We start from the raw sequence: 26,429 nt of genomic DNA, 5'->3' as shown, positions 1-26,429 counted from the left end.
TGAAACATGTTAATATGTTTATATGATTATAATCAGAAAATAACAACAACAACAGCATCACTGCATCGTCCCCAATACACAAAACATGTGTAGCGGGTAGGATAAAAGAGTCCCTTGCAAAATGGCAGTCCATAACTACAGGTGATTTGGTGATAGGTTTAATGAGGTTTGGTTAATATGAGGACTGATTATTTTAAAACTAATCTAACTGTAAAAACAAATATTCAAAATTACAAGAAAGATCACACCACCCTTCTACTAAATAAGGGAAAGGAAAAACTTGCAAAGAAGGCAATAGATGGTAGACAGACAAGGTGGTATACGGAGTGTATTTCTTAATCCCAAAATAGACTTAAGACCTATACTAGATTTAAGATTTCTAAACATAGTTGTAAAAATCCAAACTTTTAAATTACAATTTTACAAAAAGTCATACCACTATTGGGAAAGACGACTTTCTGGCAACTGCCAACCCGAAGAATGTTCACTTCTACATACCAATGCATTATGCTTACAGGAAGTACCTCAGGTTTGTAATGCTGAACGTTTGTTCCCAGTTCAAAGTACCACCTTTTCAAAAATATTTTGCTCCAAGAGCTTTTACAAAATATTTGGCTGTAGTAAGAGCATACCTGAAATGCCAAGCCAATCACGTATATATGCACATATAGCATACTAGCTGCTGAAGGGGAGCACCTTTAGACTATAACATGATAGTATTAAAAAATTGTTAGAATTATATCACCTTGGCTCCACTGACACCACAGCCCGCATCGTCAGGCCTAGAAGTACTGCCCCACGGCTAATATATCGATTTTGCTTACTGCTAACCAAAAAATGACAGGGACTGATTACCAGACACAGCGACATGGTCAACTCATGGCGAGAGTGTTTTTGTTTCCTTTCATTCCGTCGCAGCATGTTTATGTTATAAAATTCTATGTAGTACACATATGCCTATGCTTTATTCTAGCATGTATATGCATAATCTGGCACTAGGGGCACGAAACTGGCAAAAACGAATACAATTTGTTCTTATAAAAAAAGTGTTAGAATTATTGTGCCAACTTGGTTTCAGAGTAAAATTAAAAGAAGGTATTGCTATCCCTGATAAAATCAAAATGTTCTTGGGAGCAAATCTAATATGCAAATAGCTTTGGCAAACCCGATGTAAAAGAAAAATGACACCATTAAAAATCTAATTCTCGTGTACCAGGTGCCACAGTCTCTGACAGTGAGGACAGTTATGAAATTATTAGCAATGATGGCATCTTTCCCCAGTCTCATCCCTCTTGACCACTTCAGGGATGGTTAAATAGTCAGTGGGCATAAGGTAAAAGGAATGGGAGGGTCTAGCGGTTGTTTCAGGCAATTAAGAAAGGAGCTAAAAGAGTGGAGTCTGAGCGATAGGGCATAAGGAAGACGTTTCAAACATTGTCTCAACTATCACAATAAATGCTTCACTTACAAGTTGAGGAGCACATCTCAAACATTGAGTATCAGAGAACAGTGGCCCCCAAAAGAGGCTTTAAAACGCATTAATCATACTGGCACAATAAATATGTCATTGGCATTAGAAAGAGACATCAATCAGGTAACCCATCGTGTTCTAAGAAAACAAAACATGCAATTAAATTACTTAAGCAGACAAATAGGCAAGTGACACGAAAGAGAATTAGAACAGTCCATGTTATTGTTTATAAATCTAGTGTGTGGAAAACGAAGACCAGGTTTCTTTGCACCAAAACCAAACAAAAAAATGCCAAAACCTTGTATCCAAACACATGCACCCACAATAACTAGGCAGTGCATTTCTTAGTGAGCTGGTACAGGATCTTTGCTTGCGTAGTCCCCCAACACGACTGATAACAGCAATTCTCAGCACCTTTCAAATATCCAGGATGAAAATGATTTTAGTTACACCACTGTGGCCAAGAAAAACATCGTTTTCACACTTGGTGGCTCTACCTATTAGGAAGGTTTTAACAGTAACCACAGATATGCTGAAAGGGGAAAAGATGTATTATTGAGGATTAAAACATCTGAAGTTAGCTGCATTGCTCCTGTGTTGATAGAACTGCATTTTTTTAATTACCCAAAAAAGGATGGACATTGTGAAAGATGCATGGTATCCTTCTAAAAAAAAAGCTGTGAGTTAAAATGGCCATAGTTTCTGGACTTGCACAGTAGAAACAACTTTACACACTATCTGGAAAGCAAGGGTCATAGTAAAATATCTAATGTGTCTATTAGAATGTAAATCGATATATACTTTATTGAGGGTATATTCATAAGCTTTAACTGCATATGCTAAAGTGATGAATGAAAGACAGATTTGCTCAATACTCATCTTTTAAAAGGTTCCCAGAAGGAGCTAAATGGTTATATCTAGGGTTTCCAGTTTTCAGTGTGAATTTTTGCAAATTTCAGTTGATAATTTCAAGTGATTTCCCAACTTCTATAAAAAAAATTCCGATGTTTATAGCTTTGGTGCCACACACATTTGTCCATGACAGTGTTTGTGCAGCAGAGTCTACAAAATAAATTCCCAGATAATGTTATTTTTAGCAAGAAGGTCTCAAACATAAGATGATGTACATGGAGGGCTTCTCTTGCTTATTTAATAAGTTACTTGAATGCACAAAGATCATGGCAAAATAATTTTCTGGTTTCTTTTTTGTGCACCTCAATAGGTTTTACTCACTACTGCCCAGTGGCATACATCAAAATGATGCCCCCCACAATCCCCACAGAATGTGATTAGAGCCCCTGACTACCATATCTCACAGATATTCTTTGGCCTTCAACAGAATGGGGCCCCCAGAAGGCTTGAGTGCCCCCCTGCGCCGCAGGGGCTGCAGGCAGGAGTGTCATACCACTGCTGCTTCGGATGCTGTATGATATATACAGCATTTTCTGCAGCACAGGCAGCAGTAGGTAATATTTCATGTCGTTTTTTTGTCAAGCTTCCTAGTCAATATTCTTAGAAAACGTTTAGCCTCATAAATTGCCATTTCTAAAACTGGTGACCTAAAGGTAAATTATTCACTGAGAAAATGGTAGGAGAGCAAATCAGCACTGTGGCTTTATGACCTGTGACATAGAAAAACTCTAAAGTGTACGAAAAAGTGATGCGTGGAAGACTTGAATTAATCTCACCACCAGTAATTACCCGGGGCACATCCTAGTCCATCATTACTTACCAGTGCCTGAGAAAAATTCAAGCATTCCATCCAAGACTTTTTTGTATACTTTGGAAGAAAAAAAACTGGCATTCATGGGTAATGTTTCGCTTAATGCCTTAGGTGCAGCAGTTGGATAGTCATTAAAACATACTTTTCCCAAACATCATATTGTTCTGCTTCAGAATGAAGCTCAAGAAGGTCAGACAATACTAAAACACTTGTTTGCTACTACTCTTCAAATTCTTCTCCACCGGGGATAATACTGCTACATAAATTAAGCATAGCGTGTGCATCTAAAAGAGGTTCATGCTGCAAAATGAAATGTGTTAGTTACCTTTACTAATAGTTTTTCATATAGATTCATGTGACCCACCCAACTCCACGGAATTACTGTAAAAGAGAAAAAATAATTGAATACGGTGGTGTGTATTGGTATATTGTGAAATTCTTATGGTCAATGTTATAACAAGTCATCATGATTTTGTCTATGGTCGGGATAATAGCGTTTAAAAACAAGATACAATTCTGCACTGAAATTATAGATGCACATCATAAAGCTGCAAAATTGTTGTACCCCATTTAATTTCTGATATTCGCATACGCCTCCTTTGGATAGCCGTTTAAAAGTCACCAGCCGGATAAATCCATTTTGATAAATCCTGAGCACCATGCAGCTTCCTTTGTTCGGTCGGCCAGCTCCTTATCCAAGTTTCTTTTATAAAAAATTGCTGAAGATGAGGCAGATCTTTTAGCAATTTAGTGGCCACTCAAGGAGTCCATAATCTCTTGCTCTGCTACAGATAAAACAATTCCTCCCTTTCAGCAAGGCTCATAAGTCTTTTCTTTCTTTATTAACACGTCATTATGTGCTTTCCATAATGATTAATTGCAATGGCCTTAATCATTAATCATAATGCCTCTTAGTGCCAACAAGTGATTCTAGCAATAGTTGCACTCCATAAGAAACAAACTACAACCCAATTTAGACCCTCATGGATAATCCGCTGGTACACCAGAGGGTTTAGACCATGGATGCAACAACCCCGGGCGGAAGACCCTCCTCCCTCTTTAGAAATCCCTTCCTGCCTGGGAGAGATCTCTGTGCTGCAGAGATAGCCACAATTGTTCCTGTAACAGCATTGAAGTTTTGCTAACAGAGCGTCATGTTTCAAGTGTACCTGGTTGAAAAAAAGTTGTTACAACAAAAAGCACGTCCTCAACCCCACAGCAGAAGTTTCTCTTCTCCAAACAAAAAAACAGATGGATCCTGCAAATGTGTGGCATTCGGGATTTTCTCTACCTGCGTCTGCCGCACATTGCATTGTGGACACTGGCAAGGAAAGTGAGTGACATCAATGCCGCCCTCAATAGAAGCAAAAGGTGACCCACTAATGGGCCTCAACATCAAAGGTATACACTGCTGGGTCCATCAGTCTTTGTCAGTGTAAATATGGCGCTTCACCCAACCCTAGAGTACAGTACCCGTGAATTTGTAAGAGAACTGACAGTCTGACAGTGCTCCCACTCTGCCAGACTCTGAATTAGGCCCTCTAAGTTAGGTTTAGGTTAATGGTGTTGCCAAACATGGTTAATTCTTAGTGTTAGTGTTGCAATAAACATATGGTTCAGGTTATAGGTTAGAGGCAGTTTGGGTTATGGTGAATAACACCATTTTGTGGCAGTGGAATTTGTTTTAGCAGCTTTGTTGTTCCAGAGAAAGTAATGCTAATTAAGATATTTGTTGTAGGGGTTTGTTGCAGATAGATTCTCTGAAATAATCTCTGTAATGGGAAATCTAGTGTCTGCTCAGATTTAATTAACAAAAATTGCATCCAAAAGGTTAGCCCGTACAGGTCACATGTATGACAAACTCAACTCATACCTAAGGTACAAGGTACCTTCCCTGGGGTTCATGCTCTTACACAATATAGGAATAATCATTCGAACTGGGAGCCAAACACAGAGCACAACCTGGCCACTGGCTTCCTGGGCATCTGTGGCTCCTGTTGGAGTTTTTTGCCTTTGAAATCAGTTTTCTTTAGAAATCTCAGTGCAAAATAATTGGTTCAGTGCAACATATACAATTCTATTGTAGTATTCATTAATAAGAGTAGACATATCACTGTTATGAATACAATTATAAATCTTACATTGTAACGTAAAAGCAATACTATACTTTAAAAAGTTCCCTATAAATATAAAAAGTGAGGAAGAAATGAGACCAGGTTACTTTAGAAGCACCTCAATCAGAAAAGGGCGACTAAGTATCCCAGACGGGAAACGGCCACTACAACGGGGCCATTTCCACGAAAACCTTAACCTCGCATGCATTACAACGCATCCGTGGTTACAACGAAAGCCTTTACCACGCATACGTTAACTACGAGGTACGTAGTAAAGGCATGTGTGGCAAAGGGTACAATTAAAAAAGGGGCGGTTGGGGGAGGCTTCCCCCCCCCTAAAAAAACCTAACCTGAAGTTGAGATGTGCAGGCAATCGGCGTCGTATAAGAGGAAACGGAAAGAAACTTCCGCTTCCTCTTTACGACGTATGACGTCACCACGGAAAAATACGTGGAGAAGGATAAGCGTGGAAATACCATTCTGTTGTAACGCATGCGTGGTAAAGGCATGCGTTACAACGGAGTTCGTTGTAAAAACATACAACCATCCCAGACAGCATGAAAATTTATCAAGTTACCATTACCCTTGAAATAGATATTCCCCATTTCTCCCTGATTCCAGTAAATTAGGATATTTTTTCCTGCTATTAAGGCTCTGTTAATCCATTTCCTTTAGCTATGGTCACCGAGGAGCTAGGTTTTCAACTTCCGGGTGCTGTGTGCTATATAAATGAATAGATAGACAGACAGACAGACTACCAGGCAGATAGATAGACAAACATCTTATTTTCCGGTTTAATCACATTTACCCTTTTAAATACCGTGTCCCAGAACTGCCACAGTAGTGGGCAACATTTATATGAGTTAGATCAGAATCTGGGGTCATGCATTTCCAGTATTGGTTATTGTAGGATGTAAAGTGTACAATTTTACTGGCCGCCAATAAGAGCATCACATTATTCTTTGCAGTATAAGCTTTAGTGTACCATTAACCTTATTTACACCATTACCCCAAACCAATATTACTGCCAAAGCCCTTAAGTAATTTCCTGACTAGTTTCAACTATCCAATTCAATCAATGTTTATTTCAAGAGGATTCATTTGGTCTGTAAAGGGCCACATATTCCTAGGCATTCGAGGCAGAGAGTGGACGATTTTAATTCTGTTGTGGAGATTGTTGATTAGAGGCCCATTATCAATAAAGCTGCATTCTGTGGCATAGAAGTGAAGTGTAAAGTATTTTGAAAGCTCATTTTCTATGTGGATTGCCCGCTCTATGTTCAGGGGGATGCAGGGTTCTCTCTGACTGTAAATTGATGGCACATCAGTGTCAACACCCTGAAGCGAGATGAGCTGCTAATTTCAGCTTTAATAATGGAGGGAGAGATAGAGACATTGTACAGACACCCAGGTGATGTTCAATAAGCTGCACAGTATCGAGCATAATATCTTATGTTTTCCCATCACCGGGCGATTTCACAACCTTTGGAAACATTTACTGTCATTTATATACACAGATTGAAGATGGTACAGAAAGTGCCTGTGGAGCAAAGCAGATGATGACGCCAGAGAGGCCCAGGCAAAAAGAACAGAGGACAAAATAGGTCATTCAGGACTGCAGTGAAGTGCAGACAGATGTAGGGATGTACAAAATGAGTTTATACAGTGTCACAATGAAGACCCAGGAAGACAATTAGGTTAAGCAGGTACAGAACTGAAGCCTTGGACCATATTACCCTGAGGTCTACCCAGAATTTGGGGGATCTGGAAATTAAACCATGCTGGACTTGAAATGGGGTCGATTTGTACTGAATAATGCAAAACGAGATCAGACACGCCAACAAATAAAAGAGACTGAAAATTAGGACCGCAATGAGGTTGCAGGCACACTTGCATCCCAGTGGGTATGAGACCTAGCTGAAGTCATATGATGATATGGAATGGGCAGTTTCATGCTTCATAGAAAACATCTCACATCAGTGGATTTTAGTGTGGAACCATATAATGGTAGTCCTCTTATAGACAGAAGGGAATTTAATTTCTTATGTCACCTACATATATAAACTATAGGTAAATGACTAAATGCAAGCCATCCATATTAGAAAATGATACCTGCCTAGGGTTGCTGAAACTTCACACAAGCTTTCCCCTCTACAGGTAACTGAAGTGTAGACCTTTAGAGTAGGTACAATAAATCACCTGTGCCTTTCTACTCAGCACTTTATTTGCTTTGATTTGACGGCACGTGTGGCTGCGTTGTATTTGGAGTCACACTGGTACAGGCAACCTATCCTTAAATCGGGCATTTGGGCAAATGGGTTTGCTTTTCTGTAAACCAAGTATGTAAATTTGTGATGATAATGGCTTCTGCTATTCCTTCATGGGGATCTTTACAAAGAGTCAGGATAGCCCGCATGTTCCTCACAGCTGTCATCCCAGTGACTAATGGGGAGATTTACTTAGATTTTACGCCACGGTTGGCATCACAAATAGGGCACAAATCATCGCAAAATCTTCTTTTCTGATTTACTTACCAGCGCTAAACATGTTTAGCACTGGAAATAACGTGAAAGTACTGCAAAGCAGCGCATAGCATTACTTAGCGCTAAGAGGGCATACCATGGGTGGAGGATGGACGTTCCCATGCAACCACCCAAGGTTTCTGACACGAAACCCTATTTTCTCATTAAAGTAGACTGGGTTTAGCGTCAGACAACAGTGTGCTTCAGAAGTAGGCGCAATGAAGGAGAAATGCTTTAATTTCTCCTTCCTTTTCAGACTTTTGTACTTGTGCTGTACTTTACAACAACCATACAAAGAGGGAAAATGGTTTAAGTCAGTTTATGTGTAGTATTTTGTACTGGAAGAGTATCCTTCAAGTACAGAAGGGTAACCTTCCAATACAAAACCTATGCTAGACTCACAGAGACACCCTTGCACTATGGTGCAAAGGTGTCTCCATGGAGCACGGCTGCTGATTTCAGCTCCGGCAGCTGATTTCAGCGCCGGCGCTAGGGAAATGGCAGGAGAGTGCCATATTTCTGTAAATATGGATCTCTCCTCCTCTTTCCTTTTGACGCAGCGCTGCATTTGCGTCTGCTGCGCTACATGAGTGAAGGTAAATCTGGCCCTAAAAAGATTAACTTAGTTGTTCTTTTGAAGTCTCATCCAAAGTTGGCCTAACGGCTAGGGTGGTAGACCTCGAATCTGGGGAACCGGGTTCGAGTCTCGGCAATGAAGCTGAACATCCTGTGATTCTGGGCAAATCACTTAATCTCCCCGTGAATGTATCCTCATGTAACGTAACTCGTGCTATGTAAAGGGCTCTGATACCCGATACCAGGTTAAGTACGCGCTTTATAAAACTCTGTAAAAAAAAAAAATCTCAATCTTAACATTGGCGGTATATTATAAATACTTTTAAGCGGTTGAATCCGAGATTAACCTGTTAACCGTGGCGGTAATTCCGCCACGCTGCAGGCGCTACCTTGCGCGGGCGGGGCCGTGTCGGCCGATGGACATGCGCAGCACTACGAAGGTAGTGCTCGCGACGGCCAACGGCAGCATGCAACGGGTTAACAGCCAATAAAATTACTTTCAATCTTATACAATTCATTCAACAGTTCTAGTCTTTGCTTTATTCAAAATGATACTATAAAATTCAAGTGCCTTCTTTTTGTATTAATAATTGTTATGCAAAAGATTGGTGTCCCATACCAGTCCTTGGGATCACTTCGTATCCTAAGGAAGCAACAACCTTTCATAACATTTCATAACATTCTTAATTGTATTGCAAGAGAAAGCTCTGAATTAGGAAACCGGTTTCTGCAGAGCATCACTGAAAAGTGAAAACTTAGTGATTTGTCTTCATGTAGTGAGCTTGACAAATGAGAGTGGATCTGGAAAGACCCACAGCGGAGTGGGGAAAGTTCCAAGAATTCTATTGGCTGCAGAATGCCAGCGGTCTGGAAAGACGCCCAGAACCTGTTCGTGCAGGCCAAAGATCTTGCTGGAGGAAAATTCAGAGGAGACATTTTCTCTCACGGAGGAAAGAATTGGAAAATAAAGTGCTTTCACTCCCTTCAGAATTACTTATCTAGATGCCTGCAATTTGAGTAACAACGTAATTAGAGCTAAGTCTCCTATTTTACACTGAAAAGGGGAAACCCTGTCTTCTTAATATGGATTGTTACCAGTTTCTAGGGTGGTGCTTGAAACATGTAAATGTTGCTTCTGACATTTGGTAAAAATTGAATTGGTTACAATTCATATACTTGTTCGCAATAAAGTTGCAAAAGCAGCCATTTTGTAACTGCTTTGTAGGTCTAATTTGTGGAATTGCAATGAGTCATATATGATAACTATGAAGGATCGTAATGAGGTGTGAGGTAATTATGAAACTAATGAAGGAATGAGTTATAGGACCATGGCTTGCTATTAATCTTGCACATAAAACACAATCCCGTTTAAAGACTATGCACAGCTTGATGTTTTTTTTTATCACCTATTAGGTCAGGAGCTACAAGTGGTTGAGTCCATGGCCCCAACACCTATGAGTTAATGCAACCTTTTCCATCAAAAACTATATACTAATACATAATTATTACAGGAAGGGAGGACACAGTTAACTTAATTACCACAATAAGGTGAAAGAGTTATATTAGTAACAGTCTCCTACGACAGTACTTTAATTGATAAGTTCATTTCCTTTAGTAAGCCATTGTTGTGTGCCAGCAAATGACCCCACCATACTCTGTCAAAACTCCATCTATCTCTGATGTGAAGACATAGAGTCATATGTGGCCACTACCTGCAGAAGATGGTGTCAGTTTAGTCACCAATGAATTTGCACCCTCGGAGTTCAAGCATTACCAGTAGATAGATACACCAGAAAGAGAGTCACTGAATGTAAGTGACTAATTCTTCAGATGGATACTTCTAATTGCAGACTCCTAACCTTGTGAATAGATGACAGAACAATACCACTCTAATGAGATGGGTCAGAAGATTGGAGTTTACAACTGGGTGTCCTACAAAACTGAGCAAAATGTCCTTTTTCAGCAAACTTTAGAATCAATAAAGTGTTGACTGGGGAAAGACGGTGAGATGCGCACATGGCTGCCTGGCAGATGTCCAGTTTTCTGAACTACATAAAACAGTAGTTGCAATGTTTTTGTCTGATGGACTGAGGCCTAAGGCCCTCAGGATGGTCCTTTTCAGCCAAAGCATAACAATTTTTGATGCAGGGGACAATCCATTGGTATAAGAGCCCCTTCTGGACTACTGTTCTCTTCTTCACATCGAGAACCCAACAAACTGTTGATTATCGTACAGTACTCCTTACTAATATAAAATCTAAGAGCACTCTTAGGGTCCAACTGGTAAAGCTGCTTGTCCTCCTTCTTGGGTGGAGGAGAAACAAACACGTTGAGTGTGATGGTCTGCCTCATATGAACAGTGACACCACCTTTAGCAAAACGTTTGCCAGATCCTAAGCACTTTTGCTCAGGCAAAACAATGATATACAGGGGTTTAACTGGCAACGCCTGCAGCACTCTGATGGAGGAAAAGAAAACATGTTTTTAGGATCAGGAGCCTTAGAGTACAGCTGTGAAGAGCCTCGAGGAGAGCCCATATCAAGTGAGACGAGACCAGGGTAGGGTCCCTTTGCGTCATAATAAAGGGAGCAGGGGGAAACGAGCATAAGCCCCTTTAAGAAACACATCACAACAGGTAACTTAAATGAAGAGGGATGATCCAGTAAATGAAGCAAAGCCGAAAGAGCTGCCAAACCTGAATTGCACCCACAAAATTATTTCTGGGCTAAACCCTGGACACCAGCACATCCTCAGGTCTAGAGGGTCAGCTTGCTTTTCCTGTCACCAACAGGCACTTTTCATCCAACAACCAGAATACACTGACGTAGTAGAAGGCCACTTCCTCTGGTGGAAGATCAAAGTCTATCCTTGGGTTCTGTTTAATCTCTACACATAGAGTTGCAGATTGTAGAGGTTTGGGTGAAATCACCCTGCTCTGTTGCTGGGACAGCAGATCCTTCTGAAGAGTCATCCCAAGTTTAAAGCAAATGCTCAGATTGTGGAGCTCTGAGTACCACATCCTCTAAATACAGCCAGGGGCTGTATTAGATCTGATCTCCTTCAGGACCCGCTGAGATGACCAGAGCTGAAAGGCATAGGGTAAGCCAGAGTCCCACCAAAGAAGAAATGAGGTTCCCAGGGAACCTTGAAGAGAAATCTCCAGGGCACCAAAGGCCATAGAATTGATGTTTCCGGGCACAGGGACTAGATCTGCAGGGTGATGTCCCACCAGGTGAAGATATCTTGAACCACCTCTGGGTGCAAACTCATCTTGTGGTGTGCAAGATAACACTTGCTGAGCTCATCTGCTCTGAAATGGAGGGATCCTGGCAGGTGATTGACTGTCAGATAAATCCCATGTAAAGCCAGCCACTGCTTCAGAGCCTCCAGAAAAAGAGCACAAGACCCACACACACTTATTTTTTACAGTAAAATATGGTGGTTGTGCTGTCCATCAATAACTGGACCCCCTTGCCCTTGATGAAAAGCAGGACGGCTTTCAGGGTACAACAACTAACCTACAGCTTCTGAAGACTGTTATGATGAAGTTTTTCCCCCGGGAGCAGATGCCATTGATCTCTACCTCATCCACTGGATCTACCCAGCCAGAGATGGCTCATCTGTCATTACTGTGAGCTCCAAATGTGACAAAGATAACAGCCTGCCACATGTGATATTGGGGGACTCAGGGTCCTGAATTGCTTCATGATAAAAGCAGAAGTTGACCAAAAGGTACCCCACTGTTGGGCCCATTGGAAGCAAAGGTTCCACTGGAGGACCTGCATCTGCCAACGGGCATGCAGCACTAGCAGGATGCATGAAGCTAGGAGCCCCTGAAGTCTCAGAATCACCAATGCCTGAAACAATGTTTATTCACAATACATCGGAATCATAGCCTGAATGCAATGGTGAATAGGCCTTTTATGCCACTATGCCCATTATGTCACCTTCAATGGGAATCTTTTGCACAAGTCAAAGGTGGAATTTTGGCTCATTCACAGAGAATCCCAGGGAGGACGGTACACAATCATCTGAAGGTAGCCCAAGGCCAGTTGAAGTCAGCTTGCCTTTAGCAGTCAGTCACTGAGGTACAAGAATAAACATGTTCAGGAATACACATATTCAACCTGCAAAGATGACCTTCAACCATCAAAATGATCTTTGTGAACAGTTCAAGGGGTAAATTAGGAATGAATGTAGGATTGTGAATTGATAAGGGACCGACACCACTGCAAAGAGGAGGTTCTTACTTGGAACTTCATTACCAGCTGTGACACAATACGGATGTATGACGTTACAACGCATACTTTTACAACGCCTACCTTTACAACGCATTTTTTACAACGCAACATCCATTACAACGCATGCATTTACAACGAAAATTTAAAAACTACCTCTACAACGCATTCCATTACACCACATACTACCTTTACAACGCATACCATTACAACGCATAACATTACATTGCATATCAGGTAAGTATTGGATAGTGTAGGGGTTAAAATTACTATTCTAACTCCAGGGGTGCAACAGTAGGGTAAGTGTTGGATAGTGTAGGGGTTAAAATTACTATTCTAACTCCAGGGGGTGCAACAGTAGGTTAAGTGTTGGATAGTGAAGGGGTAAAAATTACTATTCTAACTCCAGGGGGTGCAACAGTAGGGTAAGTGTTGGATAGTGTAAGGGTACTATGTATTGTAATGCTATGCGTTGTAATGGTATGCGTTGTAATGACTGCGTTGTAATGACATGCGTTGTAGTGGTGTGCGTTGTAGTGTCATGCGTTGTAATTGCTGCGTTGTAAATGCATGCGTTGTAATGGATGTTGCGTTGTAAAAGTTTCGTTGTAATGGTAGTGCGTTGTAAAAGTTGCGTTGTAAAGGTTGTTCCCCCACAATGCGGTCCCCTGGGTCCAATGCCAACTGGACCTAGGCAGGCCTCAATATCTTTAATGTCTCCTTCCTGAGGATAGAGTTCAAGATATTGAGGTCTAAAATTAGACTTGGTCCCCTATCCTTCGTGGGCACAAGAAAGTAGCAAGACTAACAGTCTGTGCCTCTTTTGACCTCAGGCAGAAGCTTGATCTTGAAATTGGCTAGCAACATCTGCACTTCTTGAGAGAAAATATCGGCATGGATTGCTGACTATTTGACAACAACTGTTTGAGCATGTGGAGGAACATCCAAAAAGGGAAGGTTACTGCAGCGGGTGGGGGAGCCCGCAAGGGAACAACTAGCAGGACCTGAGGCAATGGAATCGAAGTTCGGCCCAGCTCTAGAAGTTAATGCATTACAGGGTCAGTCAGTGCCGTGAAGGATCTCCTGTCAGAAGTCCAACTGGAGGGCTGACGGATTTGTGGGTGCAAAGGTGTGTCAGAGGGGCCCCTCTTCCTGGAGCAAAAGCGTTGAGACAGCAAAGAACTGCTGTTGGGCTTCTTGTGCTGCACCTTTGACTTGTCACTCTATTATGCTCTGGACTTAAAAGTTATCATGGCAGCATTGATACAGGGTCCAAAAGGTAGAATCAAGATTATTTTTTGCAACACATCTATGTAGCTTGTTCTCATTGCTTTTTTTTGTTTGGTATAACATGCCTTGCACTTATTTTTCACTTACATAACCATGTAATTACCTATTGTGCTCTGTAGCACACTGTCCTGATAATTGTTGTTGAATAAATGTCTGTTTGCATGGATTGTGACTTTTGGAGTTAGCGTCATTTATGAATGGCTTTGGTGAACTAATGTTTATTGTATCCAGATCCCACACTGTAGTATCTGTTTTGCTATTAAACGGCTCTTCCTCCTCTGCAGCTAGATTTGATGAGCAGGTGCATCCCTCTCCTATTTGCTAAGCATTCCTGAGGAACAGCAAGTTAATCACTTACATTGGCTTAGAAAGCCTGACCACTGGACGGGGCATACCAAGACATTGGTAGTAAACAGCTCTTACGCCAGAGGTGATAACGAGCAGTGGCATCTGGCATGTAAGGAGGGTAGAGGGGCAGGACGGACACAAAATAAGTTATTAACAAATAAAATAAAAAAATACACTTACCTTCAAGCCTGGCACAAGTCCTCCCCACTCGGGCCCAGGCAGGCAAGCAGGCTCCAACGCAGCAGGACCAGGAAGCTACAGTAACCAGTCCTGATGCTGTTTTCATGCAGCATGAAAGCAGCACCAGGATTGGAGGGAGCGGCCTCTCTCGCCGCTCCCGAGGGCACTGGACCCCTATGCGGTCTCTAACCCAGCTGGGTTAGAAGGTTCTAAAGTATGCATGTCTGGCTAGCCGTTGCAAGACGGCAGGCCAAAAAGACATGCATAGCTTAAACCTAAGTTTCCTGCCTATCACTGCTTTCTACTGCTGCCTGACTGGGAGCAGCAGAAACCAAAAAAAAAAGCCCCGCCTTCCGTCCTAACTCTCAGCTCAGGACGGGGTTTCGAAAAATAAAAGGGTAATAAATGAAGTTTATTACCATGTTATTTTTCCATATTTGGAGGCAGTTTGGTTGTTGTGCGACAGTCCTCCACCTTCGCAGAGGAGCTGCCCCTGATAACGAGAATACCTGCCTCCTGTGCTCCACAATAAAGACTATCTTGTTCTCAACATTATTATATTTGAATCTATTTGTCTCCTGACTTCCTATTTGTTAAAATCACTAGTCAGGCTCTCGGTTATTTAAACAAACCTCTGCAGCTTTAGCACTAATATACGTTAATTATCTAAAGAGGACCTCCATGGCCTCTAGTACGAAAGTGGAGGAGATATAGGAACATAAAGTGTTGAAAGAATATGGACTGAGAAAAGCCCCATCACAGTATCTGGCCTACTGGTAGTCCTAGGAGTTAACATCAACAAGGGAAGTCATGACTTACCCACCCTGTGCCAATAGTTCACTTGTTTGAAGGGTTATGCTTTTAATAACCTATACAGTAAAACATGGCGCCATAAGCTTGGTTCCTTCATGGTACAATGATTTGCTTCCATCTTGAGTAAAGTAGACGGTCACATCACATGGGAACTTCTGGCCGAACTACCTTCCCCCTACCCCTCCTCGCTCTACTCCTCTCCACTTTCCTGATATTGACCTCTGCCTTCACCTATCCTAGCCCTTATTCCCCACCCTGTCTATCTGTGAATTTTCCCTCGTCATGTGAGATCTAGCTATTTTGTCTGATGCAGCTACCTGGTTTAGCTATAGGGAAGACAGGTCGGCGATTCCCTCCTTGGACGTCACCTACCCAGTCGGTCGTCAGCCAGACTTCCTTTCGTCTCTCCTGTCGTTCCCTTCCCGCTTACTCCCTCTATCTTTGTCTCTCCCTCTCTCCTCTCTCAATATATTGAAACTGAATATTTTGTCGAATGCCCGATGGGGCTACCTGGTTTAGCTATAGGGGAGATGGGCCGTGGACTCCCTCCTTAGTCGTCACCTACCCAGTCGGCCGTTAGACAGACTTCATTTTGTCTCTCCCGGTTGTCTCTTCCCCTATCCCCCCTTTCTCTCCTTCCATGCCCCCTCCCCTCTAGGCTCCATTTATCTGGCCCTCCATGTTTTTAAAAAAAATTGTTTTTCACATCGAGACCGAGCTATTTGGCCAACGCCCGGTGGAGCTACCTGATAGCTATAGAGGAGATGGGTTTTGGGAGTTCCCCTCAACCGTCACCTACCCAGCCGGACTTTGGACAGACTTTCCTTTAGTCTCTCTGCCGTTATCTCCCTAATATCACTTTACCCTTACCCCCTTCCCCTCTACACTTCAATCATCCCGTCTTCTTTGCTCTTGCATTTATTTGTCTAGCAACTGATGTAAATTGAACTGACGTAATCTTGTAATGTAATTTTTGTGGAACCTCATGTAAAGCGCTCTGATACCTCCGGGTCTAGCCAGCGCCATATAAAACTCTTGAATAAATATACCAGGTTCCATGTTATTGCTTCAAGTATAATCCATTCAAGCTTTATTTCAGTATCAAATAAGGAAACCTATCTCTTGGCTTTCACGATGCTATAGGAACAAACACTGCTTTGACAAGAGATGCCAAATCCTTCTGTCAGCCTTCTGCCACAGGGACTCATTGACCCTTGCTTGGCCCTGGAGATGTTATGCAATATCAAAAGATATGATTTTCAGGCTAAATTTGATGACATCATCTCCGCAAATATAACCAAGCCATGCTTAGTTTGCACTTTTATCAAATACCTCACATTCAGGGACCAGTCCCATTTTGGGTCCAACCGTCATCGAAGGGTAAGCCAGTAACAACCTAAGAGGCAAGTCACTGTCACAGCTTCTACTTTTATCGACCAAGAATATGTATGGCCCTCAGTTATCCCACACTCTTCAAGACAACAGATGTGTTAGTCAGCTTGGACTAGTTTCCTTAAATTGCATTTTTATCTACACTGTTGCACAGTTTGCTCTCCTGTGGAAATGTTTCTGTAGCACAGCCCCCTCAGAAGGATGCACCAGATCCTTCTGCAGTCAGGGGCATAACACAGGCCCCCACAGCCTCTAGTTGTAGGGAGACCCCACACTTCAGAGGGCCCCTATTCAAACTAAAGTCAAGAAATGTTCGTGAGATATTGATTTTCAGGGCCCCTTCCTGAGATTCTGCAAGCGCCCATCTGACTTTACACCTCTGGCCACTCTTTGGATAGAAACACTGACAAAGTGTAACGTCACTGGCTGGAATGCTAATCCCATGGTTGTATATTTGATCCTCCTGGAACCATGGCTTTGGTTGCATATATACAAATAAATTAAAGTTTAAATTGGATGTCTGATGGCCTGAGTGCTCCTGGCTATTACCTGATTGTGTGGCTGATTTTATGCCTTTTTTCTATTATAACGTTTTATTAGAACATCGGAATGTTGAGAGCTCCTTTAAAGAAAATGGAATAGCTCAGGGCCTATAATGGCAGAGACCTGTCTCCTGCTCCGAATATTTTTATTTGTTTTTCTCCGTTTGTATTTTAAAACACTCTACCCTCAGTGGGTGGAATGTTCTAATAACTTTATATCCCTTATGTATCAGGCTCTACTGGCTGTTAAGGGCCCTCTCCCTTGTTATAGGCCCTCTACTGTGGTTCGGGCTTATAACTCGGGTTCACGGTTTTTTTCAGCTAGTATAGCCCTCCGCAGTGAGATATTATCTACTGTGATTGGTGGGGTAGTTTGTATGCAGTTAATACCCTATGATTTTGTTTAATTTCAAACTGTACTAAATGATATTAGAAGACAAGGTATAATATTTTCTCTTTTTCAGGTTAATCTGTTTTTCCTCTTAAATATTGTTCGAGTTCTCATAACCAAATTGAAAGTCACACACCAAGCAGAATCAAATCTGTACATGAAAGCTGTAAGAGCCACTCTGATCCTCGTGCCGCTTCTTGGCATCCAGTTTGTGTTGTTTCCGTGGGGACCAGAAGGAAGGATTGCAGAAGAAGTGTACGGCTACGTGATGCATATATTTACTCATTATCAGGTAACCAACATCATTTTCATCTGATTTATTTCTCAAAGGTATCGTCTAATGGGTTGAGTGTCCCTAATTCCAATAAATGTGGATTGACATATTTAACTTTAATAGTGTATTATTTTAGCCCCAGTCTGAGAGCTGTACGTAACAAAACCCCTTATAAAATCATGGACTAATAATGAAGAAACTTAAAAAACGAAAATGAAAGCTAATACAGGTGACATAAGTAAAATATAACAAAAATAATACTAAGAAAACATGTTAAACAAAACATCAAACAGTACGTATGTTTGTAGCTCTGTAATAGAGATATATAAGGAAATCAAATATATGCAACTTTCAATGAAAAAACCTTCGTAAAAGAGAAATGCAATTGAGTATTCAGAAAACAAAGAAAGCAGTTGTTCAAAATAGCCATTGTCTTTTTATTATACTTTTATTGGGTTTTAACATTATATTTCACAAGCATAAAAATCATGTCAAGAAGTGCAACATACAATATAAATCAACGCACACGCTGTACACACGGGCTGAAGCAGCGCTATACCTGGTCATCATCACGCCCTAGAGTCTCAAAAATAGCCTTGCTTACATCGGGCCTTCTCAGTAAGTAGAGCAAATACAAGGAGATGATGGACGCAGTGCTGAAACTTTTCTGACACTCACCTTCAGTCACAGATCGGGGTTTAATCCATCATTGTTCTTTAGCTCACTACGCCACCCCAGTTCAGACCCAGCCATATGCAAATCAGTCTTGACCCTGATCCTTAAGGGAACAGTCCAGCCCGAACTGCCAAGCCAGGTCTTCCCTGGACTGGAAACAAGCATCCTTGGACCGGTTTCGGGGTTTCACCATTCTGTCCATCATCTGTTCTTTTTGCACTTGTCAGTAAGTAGGCTGTAAACAGGCTTCAAATGTCTTTTGGTCTCAAAGGCTGTGGCGGTTCTTCTGCATATAGTCCAAGTTGGTCTCTGCAATATGTCATGTCACTGACCCATTGAGCAGTTTTTGTTACAGTAAAAGTCCCGTCCCACATGAGTTTTTAAGGTATCATTTCCGTTCTGTATTATTTCCGTTCCGTTGTGTGATACGCCCATACCAACCTCTCTTCACAGCCTCTAGCCACTTTTCTCGCTCACATAAAGCCAATTGCAATCCGTATTTCAACACCCTTTCCCATCTTTCGACCAATCTGTTACTCTGAAGTTAATATACAGATGTCTGAGTATTTCGCACTGCCAAAGGAATAAAATGTTTACTTCCAAATAAACTAATTGTCCACCATTGTCGTGACTATCGCTACAGGAACAGCCTGAAAGATGCATAGTTCGTCTAAGAAATTAATTGCATCTTCAGTGTCAATCGGTTTCACAAACTTTACTTCAGGCTAACATGAGTAATAATCCACTCTCAATCTCCTTTTCATAGCTGTTGGACTTGGCCCTTAGGGCGGGTTCACCCCTAATCTTTTTGCTGTTAATATGTGACCTGTGTTAGTGATTTTTGGGTCTCTGCGCACTTTTCCCTGTGTCCCAGAGTGAAAGTGCGTGCGTGTAGCATGGTTGGCCTGCCCTCCCATAGGAATGCATGGGGAATGTATGTGTCCCTGGTAGTTCCTGATGCGTGGGGAGTGCGGGCTCGAGTTTGGTATGTGTGAACTCGTGGAAGTGAATGCTGCGCGATGGTATGTGCAGCTTGTATGTGTCTAGTAGGGAAGTGCTACTTCTAGACATTGATGTATGTGTGCAGTGAGGGTGCTGGAGCGTGATTGGCTGGAGCTGGCTGGCATGCCAGGCTCCAGGAAGTCTGGATGGGTCTGCCCGGTGGTGAGTGTGAGATTAGCATGAGTGATGTGTGGGAGGAGTGTACCTGTGTCCTGGATGGGCTGGGTTTTCCCCACACAATGCTGCCTCCGCCCCCCTGTGGTGTGTCTAACGACCCTAGCCTCCCCAGTGAATGAAAGGGGTGGTTGGGCCATCAAGGGTGCTCCAAGACCAGCTGCGACTGGTTCTGCCCCCACCCTGCACCCTGAGACAAAGGAAATGATGTATAGAAATGGGGCTGTGTCCCCACAGATGTGGTTCTGCTTTTGGATCCTGCCAGAGGGGGCTGTTGCTGCTGCTGGGGCCAGGAGGACCGCCACTTGGACTGTCTCCCTGCCTGGAGACCCAGTGAGCTGGCTCTGGCCCAGCCTTGCCTCCCTGCCTGCCTCCAGCCCCTGCTGGAGCTTGTGCTGTGCTTACAGCACTGAGAGCGCTGCTCTCTGCCCTTCAGCGCTGGGGAGCGCTGGAATCCCTGGGCTAGCGCTTGAGAGCACTTTATTTGGCTCCTAGCGCTGTGAGCGCTGTATTTTCTCCTGTGGCGCTTGGGAGCGCCTGTCCTTCGTTGTTAGCGCTGTTAGCGCTTTGAGAGCCCAGCCGGTGCCCACCTGGCATCTGCTGATTTGGTGGTGCCCACCGTTTGATGTCCGAGTGCCCACCTTGGATTATTGCCCTTTTGGAGGCCGGTGCCCACCCGGCATTGCCCCGTCCTGGGATTATAATTTATCACGAGGGAGCCCACTCCTCGGATAATGGGACCCCGCCTGCCTGTCTGAAGCGAGCCGCCGCGCTGCCCGCGGCGACCCGGAAGTGATAGTTGGCCCGGCCAATCACAGCGCGGCCCGGGAGAGGCGAACCGGAAGTCCCGCCCCCGCAGCCGAGCAGCGAAGGGAGAAGCAGCCGGCGTGTCCCCGAGGCTCCCCGAGTGGAGAGAGGAGCCCCGCGCTGACGAGAGAAGAGGAGCCGCCGCAGCACCAGACAGCCGGTGAGTGATAGAAAGGGAGGGGCGCCGGGACACATTGTCGGTGTCCGCCCCCCCCTTCCCGGTAGCGCGAGCTCGCGCTAGATTTCAGAGTGAAGCCACGAGGGCTTCAAGGGGGCATTCCCGGCATCTCGAGTCCCCCAGAGGGGGGGACGCCAAACGAAGGCCCCACGTGTTCAAGGGTCCCCCGTGAGGGGCCCCACCGGCCCAGAAAGCCGCATTCTTGTTTGGAGCCCCGAGGCTCCTGGGGGCGATTTGTATCTACGAGCCTGAGAGGCTCAGGGCATTCCCGTTTTTGAGCCCCGAGAGGCTCGAGTGCCAGTTCATTAATGTAGAGCCCTGAGAGGCTCTGGGGCATTTTCATTGTTTAAGCTCTATAGTGCCAGCATCATTGTTTTTAGAGCCTAGAGAGGCTCAGGGGCACAGTTGTTCTGGAGAGCAGAGCCTGCGAGGCTCTGAGGGTGCCATTTCCTCGTTCTTGAGCCCAGAGAGGCTCCAGCCCGCCTTTTGCTTTGCGAGCCCAGAGAGGCTCGAGTGCCCAGTCCTGTTGAAGAGCCTGAGAGAGGCTCAGGAGGGCCAGTTCTTGTTCTAGAGCCCAGAGAGGCTCCGCAGTGCCACAGTGGTGGTTCTTGAGCCCCCGAGGCTCCAACGTTGCCCTAACTTTCCCTCCACCAGTTGCCCAGCACTTTGTGGGCAACTGCCACGTTTAGGCCCCCTGACTTTGGGACACAGGGCGTCCTAGCCCTAGAGAGGCCAGTTGGCCTAGGGACAGTCACAGGTGGTGACTTCTGTGAGTTTGGCGCAATTGTACTTTTCCTGCACCTCTGAATGTGTTTTTATGCGTCATGTGCCTTGTTCTACACCTCTGAATGAATGTTATGCATTGCATCATGTGTTATGTTCTTACACCCCTACAGGTATTGTGATACTTAGGTGGTTGTTTGTCCTCCTACGCAGTTGGTGCTAGTGAGGTCCTGTTACCAGTGATTACTGGTTGTGTGCTCTATTTTTATATTGTGTGCTACAGTGATTTTACTTTCTACAAGTGCTAAGTTCTAAAAGTGCATACCCTTGACAGTGGTCCAGGTGGCCCTGTCCTGTACATTATCCCTTGTAAATTCTGCCCGTGCCTCTGGCACAGTGTAACAAGATGTGTGTCTTATCTAATGTATGTTTATTATAATACAAAGGCTATTTTTTATATAACCTGGTGTGGAGTTTCCTTTGTGGTGGGCCTTTGGGTGTTGTTGCTGGGGTGCGTGCGCAAATACTTAACTTACATCGCCTCCAAGTTTAGCCTTGCTGCTCGCGCCACGTTACCTAGAGGGTGAGCAGGGGTTATCTTGGCGTGTAACTCCCTTGCCCTGACTTGGGAATGGGGATCTCTGACTGACTTTGGCGAAAGCCCTGGCCAGCCGGGGGTCCTGTTTCCAACAATAGCACTAACTCCCACATTGCTTTCATTGGCCAAATGCATAATTGTCTTTCACTAGCCCATTGATACCATCCACAAGTTTCCTCTTCTCAAAACCCCATCCAGCCAGAATAACTCCAACTCTATATCCCCATATGTGTTTTCTGTTTCTTCTGAATTTTTCTGGTTTGTCCAACTTGATCTACAGCCATCTGTGTGTCATCCAAGTGCACGTCTTCCCATTCTTCTTGAGATGTACAGGTGTCTGTAACTCTTCGAACATTAGCTGTCACTCATTCTTCTTCATTCCCTTCCACTTCATCCGAGCACAGAAGAAGGTGTGACAAACAGTCGGCTGCCATATTTCGCACATCTGGAACACAGATTCTTAAAGCCTAAACAATTACTTAGCAATGCACATGGACGCCTTTTGCCTTTTCTGACGTCTTTGTTGTCATGGAATTGTTCAGTACTTTATTATAGTTGTGAACCTTAAACTCCTTACCCAACACATACTGCCTGAAATGAATAACACCCCAATAATGTGCAACAGTCTCTTTATCGTAAATAATTTATTTCCGCAAACTATAATGCTCGAGGCATATGCTGCTATGTCTTTGCTGCCATCTCTGACTTGCATGAGAATAGAACCAACACTATAATTTCTTGTATCACTAACAATGATGGTAGATGATCTAGTGCCAAATGGTTTGAAACATGGTTCCTCACAATCCTCACTACATCCAGAACTCTACACATAGCATCCATTTTCCTTTAGCGAGTTTAACATTTTCCAGTTTTATCTGCAAATTGTTCTATAAACTCGGCATAATATTCGGTGTACCCTAGAACTGAGCATAGTTGCCTCTTTTATTGCTCCCACTAAGTCATCCTTAGGTCTGACACTTCCCTACCTATGTGATGTTCTAAAATGCACACACTCCTGACACCCAGCTTACACTTCTCACTCTTGATAGTCAAACCTCTTTCTCTCAAAACACATATTAGTTTCTCTAATGATAGATCCTTTTCTATTCAATCTTTTTCACATACCAAGATTTCATACTGAAAAAGTGGCACTCATGGTATTCAACTGTTTTTTCTTTGCTCTCTGAACTACTGAAGAGGCAGGTGCAAGCCCAAAAGACATGCTGCAAAACTGATAAGTGCTTCTGGGGTGACAAAAGATGTTAAATGTTTACAACTCTCATGCATGCTATCTGGTGCTATGCAGAAGAAAGATCTAAGGTGGAAAATACGGTTGTCCTATAAGATTTGCTGTCTTCTTGTTTCTGTTCGGCAAGGGATGCCGGTCAATGCTTTGATTGACATCCCTCAAAACCCACATCCTTAATTCTCCCCCACACCTCACTTGCTAGAATCAAGGGCAAAAGTCAATCAAAAGCTTTATTAGGTTATATTACCCACACTTCCTTGCATAGGCTTCCCAATTGTAGCTTTAAATTTTTCCGCAATGATAAAACTCCAGGGCAACCTTATGTACCTCAGGGGCAATACTCTATTGCAAAATTATTTTGTGTTTAACAAACCCAAACCAATATGCAACACCTCTGGAAAAGTTTCACTCCAATTCTTCATCTTGCTTCCCACTCTCCCTGCATTTATGCACATATTCAGATCTGAATGTTTGGGATCCAATATGATTCTGAGATCTCGTTGTGGCCAAACTATCATTACAGTCCGGGTTCAGCTACTTGTTGCCAGTAAAATTAAGATGAGCACAACACATTTAATCTGGTCAGTGTTATTATTTATTGGAGAGTGTAGTGCTACAGCGTCTCAACTCACAAAGGACCAGCCAGAAACTGCCTGACCTAGAACACCAGAACTTCCCCAGATATAAACAACGGACCAAAGCCTGCTCTTAAAAAAATGAAAAAAGAAAGCTTTTGATTTTTTAAATGTAACCGTTAAGGAAAATGGGCTGCATTTTTAAACGAAAGTTTGCTTTATTTAAAAGCAATCACGGACATGGTTGGTTGCTGACCCCAGCAGGCCACCATGCCCTTGATTTTAGCGATTCGTGATGGGTCGCAAATAGTGACCTTCCTCATTAATATTCACGAGGTAGGTCGATTTGCGACCCCCTCGGAATCGCTAAATGAAACTCATGAAGTTTCATACATTAGGAATAGTGATTACCTAATTGCGATTTACAGAAAATTGCAATTAGGTAATCGCTATTCCTAATATTGATACATGTGGCCCATCGTCCTTAAAATAAGGTACATTCAAATAGTTTTGTTCTAGCAATAAGATGGCAGTGTGAAACACATTTTACATGCCCTCCAAACTCATGCAACAGTGTTAACAATTGAACAGTATACTAAGATCTGTCAATGCAAAGAACATTTTAGACCGGTTTCAATAAAGGCAACTAACTATGGACCCTTTGAGACGCTTTCACAGTATGAATATGAAGCAACAATTAGTGAAGTAAGAAGTACTTTACTTTAGTAAAATAAAAAGCCAAGAGATGTGGCCAGATCCACCAAAGTGGATACACTGCCACCTTTGGTCAAAAGTCTACGCCTGTTCTAAAAGGACCTTTCATTCAGCCTTTAATCACAGTCACATTACTCCTTAGGTAATGGAAATACATTTCAAATGAAATCCAGAGACATTATGCGTCATTAGTAGACTGGAGACCCAGTACCCAGCCATCAAATCCCTCTCTGTCTGTGTAGTTTATAAGATTCAAGATAGACCCATGGGGTAGAATGCTCTGCTCAGGCAAGGATGGGGTCCTTGACAAAACTATCGCCCTGTGCTCTGAAATCCAGAATGGAAACATGTCCAGAACTCCGTCATAAAACCCATGTATGGAGTAAATATGAATAATTGTGCCCCACTTCTGCTTTGTTCGATGCTGTTCAGTGATCCTGTAGCAGACAGAAGACAGAAGACAGTGCCTTCTTCATCTTCATGCTGCAAGTCATCTATCGCCTAAAGAGTAGCATTTTCTATGCTAAACTCAGAGAACATTAAGATTATTTAGGGCATAAATAACTGTACCTTTCTAGGTGAGTTTAAAGTTGAAGTGCAGATGCCATCTCCATGACCTGGCATAGGTAAGCAAATAATAGTTAGAGGTCCCGAGGAAAATCTTGGTTTTACATATGAGAGATTATTAATTCAGTCTTGTTTTGAGAATGAAACATTCAGCTTGGAGTGGCTCGCTTTACACTTAGCCATAATGATTACAAAACGTGAGCAGATAATCCTTAAATAACTTGGAAGGTCTGGTCAATTGAGCCCACCGGCTGGTGTCCAGCACACACTGCTTATCATGATTCATGTCTATTGGCATGTATGGATAAGATATCCTGACTTATCTGGAGTTTGAATTTGAATTTTGAAAAATGTATAAAGCGCACGTTCACTGTGCAGTTTCTTGGCGCTAGAGGGTTCTAGAGCTAAGGCGGGCACAGGGGGCTATAGGCTTAAAGCTTGTTGAAACAGGAAAGTCTTGAGGGCTTTGCGAAACTCAAGGTAGGAGGGGGAAAGTCTGACCTGGGGTGTGAGAGAGTTCCACAAGGTGGGTGCAAGAACCGAGAATTTCTGGCCTCCCGATCTTTTTTTCTTAAAACGGGGGATAACTAATAAAGATTTAGAAGAAGAGCGTAACGCTCTAGAGGGGCAATAATTAGTGATGGTAGAGTTGATGAAGGCCTGAGCCCGACTTGACACGCCTCAGTAAAGGGAGCAGAGATTCTCTAGTCAATGTGGGGATGGTAATTAGGGACTGATTATTGTCCGGTGGCTGCGGGTGAGTGAAAGTGGTCGAGGGAGGAGGGATGTTAGCTTTGATGCGGATTATTTTTCAATGCAGAACTCGTTGAGCGAGTTACATAACGCCTGGGAGGGGGAATCTGGGGTGAGGTTCTGTCTGATGATGCCAGCTCGTGGACGGTGGAAAAAATCTGACGAGACTGGTTTTCTGCAGCTAAGATGCGCCCAGAAAAGTATTCTGTTTTGGCTGTCAGGATGGCTTGTTTATATTCACTAAGTTGGGTGATAAAGAGTTGTCTTCGGGTCGGGCAGTAAGTCCTTCTCCAAGCTCGTTCAGCCTGCCGTAGCTCTAATTTCTTTGCTTTAAGGCCAGGATTGAACCACTTGTTAGCATTGTGGGTGCGGTTGATGGTGACCCGTTTCAGGGGAGCCACTGGGTCACAGGCTTTGGTGAGCCAGTGGTCCGGAATGGTGGCCTGAAAGTGTGGGGCTAGGCCCGATAGATCTGGGCAGGTGAAAGGACAGTTTAACTTCAGTTCTCAGGATTTATTGAAAAGACTAGTGTTGGCAGTG

General features: G+C 43.2%; 1 protein-coding gene across 1 annotated transcript in view; it reads left to right on the top strand.

Moving 5' to 3' along the window:
- CALCRL (calcitonin receptor like receptor) overlaps positions 1–26,429 on the top strand; it is a 264,434-nt gene that overhangs the window by 223,876 nt on the left and 14,129 nt on the right. Inside the window, exon 11 of the mRNA XM_078680481.1 lies at positions 17,674–17,892. Coding sequence (XP_078536607.1) covers positions 17,674–17,892 — 219 coding nt within the window. The remainder of the gene's footprint in view (positions 1–17,673; positions 17,893–26,429) is intronic.

This window comes from Lissotriton helveticus, chromosome 3_1 (genome assembly GCF_964261635.1).
Source record: "Lissotriton helveticus chromosome 3_1, aLisHel1.1, whole genome shotgun sequence".
In the NCBI taxonomy this organism is placed as follows: domain Eukaryota; kingdom Metazoa; phylum Chordata; class Amphibia; order Caudata; family Salamandridae; genus Lissotriton; species Lissotriton helveticus.
Note: the sequence above shows the minus strand (reverse complement) of the source record. Positions and strands in the feature narration are given on the sequence as shown.